Here is an 11,578-nt window from a genome sequence, read left to right as displayed (position 1 = left end):
TAGCCAATATCGGGCCTCCCTCACCGGAAGGCTTAGGTTGAAGAGGTTTTATGGTCTTTTCAAAAGAAGTTTGGAGGGGCCAGCAGATGGCATAGAGATCAAGGCACTGGACTCCCACATGGCTCACTGTGGTTCGAGTCCCAGACCTGGCAGCTTGAAACTTACCCTGTGTGTGTGTGTGTGTGCCCAAAAATCCCAGGAGGAGAATGGAGGAGAAGAAACTGTGACATGCCAGTTCCCCCTGGAAGGGTTGATTTCTCACTTTTGCTCGCACTGTCTCTCTCTGGTGAACGGACACACCTTGTGACAAAAACCATAATTTTTTTTTTTTTTAAAGTTTGGAGCTATTAGCCCAGAGACCAGCTCTGTGAAGGCCACACTTGGTCTCTGTCCCATGAGGGCCCCCTTCTTCAGTCCCCTGCAGGCTCTGCCCAGGCATTCCCTGCTCCTCTCCTTGCACCCCCTCCATCTGCCGGGAATCCCTTGGTCTTCCTTTCAGTTTGACAGAGTCTTGCTGGTCACTCAGACCTGCCTTTTCTCTACGGGGCCTGCCTGGGTCAGCCAGTTCTCTGCCTCCTCTTTGGGCCCCCTCAATCCTTGCTTCACCCTCTGTCACCCTCATCACGTGGACAGACAGTGCTGGCATGTCTCCTCCACCTGAGCCTGCCCGGCCTACATGCTCCATGAGGTTTGCTGAAGGAGCCAGTGGGACCGAGGGAAGGGTGGGGTGGGCACTCGCCTGCCCCACCGGGAACAGGCTGTGTGGCAGCGAGCTCGTGTTCACTGAGCTCCTGCCCAGGGCCAGGGCTGTAGTTCGGAGCTTTATGTGGTTTTTGGTGCTTGCTCTTGGGGGTTCCATGGATTCAGAGAAGCAATCCCAACTGCCCTGTCACATCTCCTGTCTCGCACACGCATGCCTTCTTCTGTCTCATCTCTGACTCTCTGTCTCTCACCTGTTCTCTCTTTCACATCCATCTCTCTCCTGATGCCCTTGCTCTCTGTCTCTCTCTCTCCTTCTGTAGGTGCCCACCTGGGCCCCACCCTGCTCTTCCCTGACTCTTCCAGCCGGTCTGGTCCAGGGTGGGCCCTGGCTGGTGCTTCAGCAGGGCCCCCACCTCATGAACCCACCTCTGGTGTGGCCCTGCTGAGGGAGGTGGGCAGAGACCACCACCACCCTTGAGCTGACCCTCTGTTGAGGCCCACTGGTCCGGGACTGCTCCAAGCTCTTTGGTAACAGTGACTCATGTCACCTCCCCAGCAACCCAGACCGTAAAGGTGACTATCGCTCCTGTTTTGAAGTTGAGGAAACTGGGGCAGGAAGTGGTGGAGCTGGGCTGTGAACCCTGACAGCCTGGCCACAGGCCCACGGCTCCAGCACCTCTTGTGAGCAGTGACCCGAAATGAGGCAATACAGGGCGAGGGCCGTGCAGCAGATGAGCCACGAGGGCCCGAGCTCGGCTCCACGACTTCCTGCTCAGGCCCCTCCGTCTGGGCCCTGTGTCCTCAGAGCAGAGCTCAGGGTCCTTCCTCGCTAGGGACGGGTTACAAGGACTCTGAGCTGGGCTGTGCTGGGGCGCGTGCAGGCCAGGCATGCCCAGGTGCACCTGCCCGGTCCTCCCTAGGTCCCCGTGGTGGCTGGGCAGACACAATCACCAGGCAGCACCCCGGCTCAGCCCCGGCACTTGCTTGTGCAGGGCGCGGCTGGAGCGGCTGCCAAGGGCAACCTACAGGTGGCTGCAGATGACCGGCGGCCAGCCTCCTCCCTCAGGTGCCGACCCTGGCGAGGACCTCTAGACTGGCTCTTGATATTAAGGAAAACCAAAGGAAATGACCAGGACTGGTGAGGCCAGGAGGGCGTCAATAGCCCGCACTTTGAGATGCCTTTTATTCCCTTCCTCCAGAACAGCCAGGCTCACCAGTGGGGACCCTTTTGTTTCTAAAGGTAAGAGAAGCGTCTGCACTGCCATGACAGGATGGCTCTCTGCAGTGGCACTTTCTGTGTGCCTGACTCGGGGTTGTCACAGGGTGAGGAGAGGGCTACCCCCCACGTCAGTGCCCCCCTTCTTGTGTGCTCAGTAACCAGCAGGCTCAGTGTAGGGACTTTTCCCTTTATCTGAAGCAGGGGCAGGGGTGGTTTACAGACCCCTTTTGAGATTTTGGCAGAAATTATTGACTGTCTTTCTAGAAAAATACACCGAAGACACCAAGTTTTCAGTCAGTTCCAAAATGGATTGGTACAGAGAAACTTGGGACTGGCTGTCCCTCTGGGAGCTGAAAGGGATGTCTGTCCCTCCATCCCTTCTGGGAGCCCACCAAGGCCCTGAACCAGCAGAGCCTGGCGTCTGGGAAGTCTCGTCCGATAACCATGGCCTCACTCCCACCCCACAGATGAGCAAACAGAGGCGCAGGGGCGCTGACTGGCCTGAACGTGACGAGGGATGTCCGTCTTTAGCCTCCCTGAAACACTTCCGGAGGGCACCTCTGCTTCTGGCTCAGGCTCCCTTGGCCTCCACCAGGCCGGGCTCCGAAGGCAGGCAGGCCGGCCGAGGCATTAGGAGGAGCTGCAGAAGGGCAGCCGTCTGTGACTGGGAGGTAGAACACAGGGGTCGGAGTTCCAGGAGGGCAGTGAGCCCTCCCTGTTTGCTCAAGGCCGAGGCGTTTCCCAGGACACAGGACTCCCGGTGCGACAACCTGGGCAGTCCCGGGCAGTCCCAGGCGAACCAGGACGAGCCGGTTTCCGGGTGCCGATCTGGCTGCCCCCCGTCTCCTGTGCAGTGCGACTTTACCGACGTCATTTAGCCCCTCGATGTGTTTCCTCGGCTGCCAGGTATTGATAAGAGTCAGGCAGATAAAGGAAGAGAAGGGAGTTGCGTGCTAATTGCTTCTAAGAGATGCCCTCTGCGTGCCCCGCGCAGCAGCTCGTACCCCAGTTCCCAGCCGGGCCCCTTGCTGCAGGGCCACCCGACCCAGGATGGGTGGATTGCTGGATGCCCCCGTGCCCACTTGGATGAGGACGGAATGGTGGTGCCCACCTCCCAGGTTGCTGCGGGCATCAGAGGGACACGAAGTGGGCGAGGTGCTGGTGGCACTCGGTAGGGGATCTTTGGGTCCAAACTAGATCCCAGGTCCAGCTTGCGGGGGATGATGGGTCAGGGTGTAGGTGATGACAGCCCCTTCATGCTCACACCCCACTCAGGTGCTTATGACAGGCCCTGAGGCCCTCGGAGGGGAGCATTGAGCTCGGGATTTGTGGACGAGGCTCAGGCTCCCACCCCGGGCTCCTTGCTCCTTCTTTCTGGGCTCATTTCCTCTCTCTCTCTCTCTCTCTCTCTCTTTGTCTCAGTGGAGAAGTACAGGTGCCCAGCCTGGCACTGGAAAGGCCTGGCACTCAGTAGGTGCTCGGCAGTGGGAGTTCTGCCAGCCCCCGCATCTCCTCCGTAGATTGCAGCTCTGATAGCCCCGGAGTCTGAGGTCGCTCCCTGGCCCCTCGGCGTCATCTCGGCTCTAATGACTTTGAGAGCGGAGCTGCTCACCCTCGGAATTTATGGAGCAGGCACAGAAGCGTCACTCGGAGGCACATAAATATTGCACGACCGAGGCCGGGCTGCGTCAGCAGGGTTTGGAGCAGTCTCACTCACCTGAGACCTCCGTCGGTGTGGGTGCCCGCAGTGTGGGTGCCCGTCGGTGTGGGTGGCCGTGAGGCTGCAGGCATTGCGGCAGGATGCTGGTGCCACCCCAGCTGCACCACACCAGCTTACAGCACCCCCCAGGCAGGTTCCTTTCTGTCCCTGTTTACAGATGACAGAGGAATTGGGAGTGGGAGCTAGGAGACTGACCTGGGCCCTCCCTTTTAGCCGATAGCCTTTTTGTATAGTAAGAGAGAAAGCGAGAAATCACCCTCCGTGGGGTGGGGATGGCCACGCCACAATCCCTTCTCCATTCTCCTTCCAGGATCTTCAGGGCACACACACACACCTGGGTGATTTTTAAGCCACCAGGTTTAGGGTTTGAGCCTCAGTTGGCCATGTGGAGAGTTCAGTGACGTAACCACTATGCCGTCTGCTGGCCTGCCTCTTTTAATTTAAATAACTGTTTTTCCTCCAGAACTTTTTATTTATGTCAGACTGTAGAAATGCCAAGAGTTATACAATAAACATACACATATTCTTCACCCAGTTAACTGTTAACATTTTATTAAAATTGCCCTCCTACATGGTACAACACACACACACACACTCTTTTTTGTTTAGTTTTTGCTGTAGGGCACATGCACTTGCCAGAGTTGGGCAGGGGAGTAAGAAATCACCACCCCGAGGGGATGGCCATGCCACAATCCCTTCTTCTCCTCTATACTCCTTTTAGGATTTGGGGCACACACACGCATGCCTGGCATGTTTTACAGGCCACCGGGTCCAAGACTCAAACTGCAGCCGGCCATGTGGCTCCAGCTGCCTCTACCACCACACCACCTGGGGGACCACACCCCCCGTGTGCGAAGCCCATCCGGTGACGGTGTCTGCAGCTGTAATGGCCATGCACGCCCAGGACGTCCGCCTGAGTGCATCAGGTGCTACTCTGCGTGCCGTCCGGGCACATTTTCTCCTCTTGTCCCCAGGATGCCTTTCAGAGCTACCCCTCCCAACCCCACCAGGGTCCAGCCCGAGAGCACACACCACATTTGGTCGTCATGTCTTTCTAGTCTCCTTTTAATCTAGAATAATCCTTCTGCTTCTTTTTGGTCTTCCTGATGTCGGCTTTTCTGTGCAGTCCGAGCTGGCATCTTACCCATGGAAGGTCCTGCCATCTAGAGGCACCTGCTGGTTCCCCATGGGGCTGGGCAGCTGGCCTGGGTGCAGGAAGCCACACACTTCCCCTCACATCGCACCAAGAGGCCGAGGTGTGGCTGACCTTGTCCTGTGCTCCGTTACTGGGCAGGGCGGGTGGCCCGCTCTCCTAGGAGATCTCAGAGACTGGGCGCGCTGCTCCTCGCGGGCTCCCCGGGGTCAGCCGTCTGCTGAGTGTGAGTGTCCGCAGTCCAGCTCTGCCACACCTGCTGTCGTTAGTGAAGGCACGCCTCCCACCCCCTCCCACTAGCGCCATACACTCCTTGATTCCTTTCCAAATTAGCGTGCCATGATCACGGCCAAGGTGACTGTCCGAGTTGGGCACCAGGGGACCCTGTACCAGCTGTGGAGGCATCCCCGTCATCTTGGAGCACCTCCCTGCCTTCAGGCATGGAGAGAACTTCCCCCACCCTGGGATGCCCTGGCTGGTTTCCTCTCAGGAAGAATGGGGGGTGCAATCAGCAGCTGGGTGTGCTCCCTGCTGCTGGGGCGTCATTGTCCCTAGGCTCTCGCAGCGGACAGAGCCAGGGGAAACCCTCACGTTCATTCTGATCCCGCAAACGTGAATCTGAGCTCCCAGGACCACTCTCCCCTCCCCTGTTCTCCCTTCCCTCCTCTCCCCGAGAAGCTGGTTCTCAGGAGTGTCCGTGCATTTGTCACCCTGCGCCGTTTCCGAGTCACTGGGGAAAGTTTGGGATTCACTCAGTCCCTGGCAGACCGTTCATCCTTAAGCAAGGACCAGGCATGCACAGCGAGGCCAGCGTGTTCCCAGGTGCGGGAACAGAGGGTTGGCCTTCCGTGTGGGCGTCACTGCATTCCAATAACACTTGATTTACCAAAACCTGCGGCAGGCTGGATGTAGCCCGAGGGGCATTGTTTGCAGATGGCTGGGCTAGCATGGAATCCTAACAGAGCCTTTCCCGGGACAGAAGCACCAATGCATAACTCTGCCTGGACTGGGGGGCACCAGGCCTTCCGGAGCCCAGAGGAGGGGCAGGATGTGCCCAGGCAGGTGGGCAGGGGGCAGGGGGCCTTCATCAGGCATGAGGAGAACAGAAACTCTTAGAGAGTATGGTGGCCCCCATGCCTGGGCCTCCAAGGCTGGCCAGGGATTAGGGGACTGGTCTGGAGGTGAGCCGTGGCACCCTGGCCTAGGATTAGTGCCAAGTGGGCAGCTTTTCGCCTCATCCCACTTGAGAGGAGACCTGAGATTGATGCAATGGCAGCCTCTCCTGGCAGATCTGGGTGCCTCTCTGGGTCGTGAATGCCCCATGTTTGGAAAACAAAACTGGCCATGTGACTCGTCAACCCAGAGCCCAGTGCACAGTAAGGACGGGCCCTCTGCTGTTTTCCCTCACCTCGGAGTACTGACTCAGTCCCTCAGTCCCCTCTGTGACCCGTGATACTAGCAGACTGCCTGCCCTGTGAGTTCTGGTCTGAGGGGTTCCTGGGGACAGGCTCGGCCAGCTGGAGGCCAGCGGTCACCGAGGTTTGAGGGGCTAGAGTGGGGGGCTGCTTGGCTCTGCCGTCCTTCCTGTTCTTTCCTGCTGTCCCCCACCCTGCCTCACCCCTCTGGGCTTGGCAGGTCTGCACAAGCCTTTCGCAAAGCCCTTTGGGTCTGGAGACAGACTTGCCATGCCTCTGGAGAAATGAGCCTGAGTTTCCACTGCTGACTGCTGTTTTAATTAGATTCTGACAGCAGCACGCAGGGCTGGCTGGCTGCAAACTCAGGTGCGGCTTTCCATGGTCCCCGGCCTCTGGGTTTCAGTGCATTTGGCTTTTGTCGAGGTAGGAAACGCTTCTGACCTCTCCTCGGGAATTGGCAGGAGGTGGGCTGCACGTGTGTGAGCGTGCAGATGCGTTTGTTGGCACGCCTGTGTGCACATTCGCGTGCAAGGGTGTGCATGCTGTGTTTGGAAGCGTTGCAGACAGAGCCTGTGGAGTTTCCTCCACTATCATCCATCTGCCCACCGAAGGCCGACACTGGGGGGGTCCCGTCCGGCCTCAGTGTTGACATCTGTGATTAGGGCTGACGGTCTTGCATCTGCTTTTTCCCGCAAGGCCTGAGCCAGTGTAGTCCTCCTGGGTCGTCCTGCAGGCCTTGCAGGGTTCCTTGAAGGAGTGTCCTTCTCTAGCAGAGTGAAAGCTAGCGCTGCCGAGGAATGTTGGCAGCAGAGCTGGGGATGAAGAGTCAGAGGGAGGGATGGAACTGCCCCTCCTTCCATACTGCACAGACTGGACTGGCTTCATGGAGGCCGTGAGGAAGCTGGGCCTCCCTCTGGGGAATCAGAGGCTATGAGCTGGGCCTTTATGGGTTGTGGTTGTGAAAGAGGAACTGAGACTCCTACCTCCCCATAGGACCCCTTAGTCAGAGTCCCCAGTCTCAGGGAGGAGGCATTTCTCAGCCCGAGAGGAGACTTGTCCTCTTCTCCAGGGCCCCACCCTGCCATGTGAGCTTTCTGTCTGAGAGGGGACCACCTGCAGCTTCTGTTCCCGGACCAGTAGGGGAAGAGCAGCCTAGCCCTTGGGGAGAGGAGAGACCTCGCTCTCCCTCTCCCTGTTCCTCCCCTCTGCAGAGGACCCTGGACTTTCCTGTCCACCCCTCCTTACTACCTTGCATCACCAAGCCCAGTCATCAGGGGCAGACTCAGGAAAAGCAATTTCGTTGGACATCTCATGGTCGGCCCTCCTGGGGCTGTGTTCTGATCAGGAATAAGCACAGAGTTCATCGGCTCGTTCCCCACGGGCAGCCCGCCCTGCCAGCTTCCTTTTCTCGGAGGAAACCTGTTAGTGATTTGAGCCAGGATGGAGTTGGAGCTGAGGTCAGGGCTGGAGCCACTCTCCCCCAGGGCAAGAGAAACCAAGTCGCGTTACCCTGACTGCCTTGCTAAGCCACACCAGGCCGACTGGGACAGACTCGGCATCCAGGCTCCTTCCACACGGTTGTCTAAAAAGTAACCTGGCCGAGTTAGTTACCAGCACTTAAAGAAAACCTAAACTCGGGACCAGCAATTAGTGTAATGGGGCTATGCTGCTGGACTCCCACGTACTCAACCACGGTTCGTATCCTGGACTTGGTGGCTTATAACTCACACCGGGCTCGTGTGCGTGCGTGCCCAAGATCCCGAGAGGAGAATGGAGGAGAAGGGATTGCTGTGTGGCCATCCCCCCTGGGGGGTGATTTCTCACTTTCTTTCTCTCTGTCTCTGTCTGTCTGTTTGGCGAGCGCACGTGCCCTATAGCAAAAACCTCTCCAAAAAAACCCTAAACTCTTCACTTCAGGGCAGCCTGGTGTGCTCTGGTCCTGCCTGTCCCTTTGGCCCCACCTCTGTCCTACCACCGTGCTGGCCCCCACAGAGCCTCTTTCTGTTTCTCGTTTCTGCCCCAGGGCCTTGGCACTTGCTGGCCCTCTGCCTGCAGGGCCCTCCCCTTCTCTCAATCCCCACATGATTTCTCTGACAAAACGTGCCCCACCAAGAGACCTGCCCTGACCACCCAATCTTGGTGGCTTTTACTATTTGTTTTCTGTGCAGTGGTTATCACTATTTGAAGTCATCTCTTTTTTTTTTGGTCCCCTGCCCTGGGGGCATTTGCTCCCTGAGAGTGGGCCCCATGGTCACCTTGCCCACCACCGTATTGGCAGCATTTAGATCCGTGCCAGGCTCACAGTAGGGATTCAGGAACATCTGCGAGTGAATGAAATCCTACTAAGCAGGCCTGTGCCAGACTCTCCCCACCTGGGTCCCTGTGATGCACATGACAACCTCCACTTATAGACGGGGACACCGAGGCCCAGGCCTGTGACACTGTCAAGGAAATGAGGTTTGATAGCAGGTCTGATTGCAAATACATACTCTCTTCTAACATCTTCCTGAAGTCTGAGGCTTCCACCCAAGACATACTCTATATAGGAAAAATGGAAAATCTGGGGCCAGCGGGTTGCATGGTGGTTAAGGTACTGAACTCCCACAGGCTGACTGTAGTTCAAATCCTAGACCTGGTGACTTAAAACTCACACCGGGTACATGTGCATGAGAGGACAAAAACTCAAGAAGAGAATGGAGACGGGATTGCAGCATGGCCATCCCCCTGGCGGGTGATTTCTCAGTCGCTGTCCTCTCACTGTCGCTCTCTGGCAAGCACACGTCCCCACCCCATGGTGGCAGCACTCAGGGCTGTTCTTTCCTATTCTTCTTTCCCCAGTGTGGCTACAGCTCCCCCCCACACACACACACGTACTGTGGCAGTTGCGTTTTTCCTTGTTCATCACGTGGTGTCTGTAAGCACGACTTTAAGTGGGTGTGGGATAGTCCAGAGAGTGGATACACCGGAGTTCTCTGACTATCCCCAGTGGCCGGGCATTTACAGTATTTCTGGGCTGGTGGGCTTGAGTTGTCCGCCTGAGTAACAACTGCACGTCAGCGGTGGAATTCAGGTATCCATTCGTTTGTCATTTGTTGGCCAGATTTCACTGCGCACTGGGCCTTGGGCCACACGGGGGATATAGAAGGGCCTAAGGCCTGCTCTCTGTCCTTGCAGCCTGTCTCAGAACCACAGATGGTGTGATGCCCCTAGGTGAGAGGGCAGGACGCTGTACTCGGGAGGAGGTGGCAGTGCACGGTCGACTGGGCCAAGCTTCCTGGAATAGGGACATCACTCTGAAGTAGTCTCCAGACGCTGAAGGACAGCGGGCAGTGCACATTATGGACAGGACGCGGTGAGGGCAGAGGAGTGGCCACGTGGCTCGGAGCACCTGTCAGGCCCAGGCTCTGACTGGCCTGCAGTAGAGGGAACCTGAAGTAAGGGCAGTCAGGGGCCTGCATACCCAGTTAAGAAACATGGGCTTTCTCCTGCAGTGGTCTAGCCTGGCCATTTGAATCTTCTCTTAATTAAATAAACAAACAAACAAACAAACAAATGTTTGTTTGAAGATAAAAATTATATGTACTCCTGTGTGAAAATAATTAAATAGCACAGAACGGTTTCTCCTGAAAGGCTGTGCCTCCCCCCCCCCCCCCCCTTTTTTTTCCTGGAAAAAACACTTTTTACCTGTCGTTAACTCCCCCTGGCACTTTCCTCATGACGCTAATTTGTTTACTCCACTGTTTCTTGATTTATCAGTTTTGGACATCAGCTATCTACTCCGTGCTGTGAAAGATGAGGCTGTGGCTCACTCCGCAGCTTCCTTCCCCGGTAGTCCCTTTCCTTGCCTTTGTAACTGTAAATACTGCACAGACACTGCTACTTCTTCCACTTACTTCCCCCCCTTCTGTAAGGTGGTGATCCGAAAGGAGTCGTGGTCGTATGCCGGTCGGTACCTGGTCCTGTCAACTGTGAGAGCTGATGTGTGCACGTCTTGTCCTGCTGCCCCTTCCCGTTCAGTGCTGTATGCTGGTAGCTTGCAGTCAGCCATGGTAGAAGTATTTACACCATGGGAATTGGCAAACAGTTCAGACCAGGCCTCCACCACTGTGAAGCCCTGCCTGGGCTTCTGAGGTCTCCTCTCAGCCTTGATTCTGGTTCAGGCAGAGGCCAGAGTGGCTTGTACTGAAGAATGTGGATACAGCAGACCTAGGGAGGAGTGGGGGCTTGTTGGGGGCTTGGTGACAGGCCCCGACCCAGCACCAACACCCCTCCCCTCCCTCTGTGCGCAGCAAAGCTTCGAGGCGCACCAGGATGAGGCGGTGAGCGTGACGCACATGGTGAAGGCAGGCAGCGGTGTGTGGATGGCCTTCTCCTCCGGCTCCTCCATCCGCCTCTTCCACACGGAGACCCTGGAGCATCTGCAGGAGATCAACATTGCCACCAGGACCACCTTCCTCCTGCCAGGTGAGCCGCAGGAGCCAGTGTTGTGCCCGCAGAGGGCCGGGGCAGAGGGAGGAGAGAGCTGACGTTCACGGAGCACCTGCCTCACTGTGCCCTGTGCTGGGCAGCCCATCTCATTAGCCGCCCTCAACCTCCAGTTGGCCTTGAAAACGGGTTCGGTAGTGGGAAGGCACTCCCCAGGAGGCCTGCCACCCCCACAGCCCCCATTCCTGTCTCCCTGTGTCCCTCCACCATGTCACAGCAGCCTGTGGCTCTCAGGTGTGACCAAGCCCCGCGGGCGCTCCTGAGTGAGGCAGCACCTACCAGAAGGCCAGTGCAGGTGGACGCAGGCCTGTCCACATGGTCCTATGCCTCAGGTTGACACAAAGCTCAATTCTCCCCCAGTCCCCTCCAGAGTGAGTGAAGGGCAAGCCAGCTGAGGGGCTCTTTCCTCAGAGACTTCTCTGAGAAAGGCCAGTGTCCCTCTTCGTTTGCTGGTCCATGGGTTCAGAGGGGGCAGGAGGATGTGGGGTCGGGATGGCGTCCTCCACTCACGGTCAGTGCTCCTGCTGCTTGGCCGTGTGTGAGGCGCGGTGGGAGGGCTGCTGGTGAATGAGGGCTGAGGCTCGTTATCGCCCAGCCCTGCCCTCCTATTCCACCCCTGCCCAAGGCCTCTGTGGACTTGGCTGTCAGCCTTCTCTGGCCACCTATTGTCTAAGATGCCGGGGTACAGGGGTAGCCAGGGCCTGTTCTCATCCCTGCTGGCCTCAGAGCAGCCCACCGGGCCAGCAGGTATCGGTTTCCCTTACCTCCATCCTCGGGCTGGCTTCCTTCAGAAAGACTGAGCCGTTGCTGGGTGGGAGGACGCTGCGGCTCTGTCCTGTCCAGACGCCCCAGACCGGGCTGGGGTCAGAAGGCGGGGGGGCCCA

General features: G+C 57.5%; 1 protein-coding gene across 12 annotated transcripts in view; it reads left to right on the top strand.

Moving 5' to 3' along the window:
* The window catches only part of ARHGEF10L (Rho guanine nucleotide exchange factor 10 like), a 178,935-nt gene that overhangs the window by 156,580 nt on the left and 10,777 nt on the right, over positions 1-11,578 (top strand). For all 12 annotated transcript variants that reach the window (XM_006145224.2, XM_014586547.2, XM_027770608.1 and 9 more), the window contains one exon: positions 10,499-10,673. In XM_006145224.2, the coding sequence (XP_006145286.1) occupies positions 10,499-10,673 (175 nt within the window). The remainder of the gene's footprint in view (positions 1-10,498; positions 10,674-11,578) is intronic.

Source organism: Tupaia chinensis, unplaced genomic scaffold (genome assembly GCF_000334495.1).
Source record: "Tupaia chinensis unplaced genomic scaffold, TupChi_1.0 Scaffold000146_1, whole genome shotgun sequence".
NCBI classification, from domain to species: domain Eukaryota; kingdom Metazoa; phylum Chordata; class Mammalia; order Scandentia; family Tupaiidae; genus Tupaia; species Tupaia belangeri.
The sequence above is the reverse complement of the archived record's forward strand: the minus strand, read 5'-3'. Positions and strand labels throughout refer to the sequence as shown.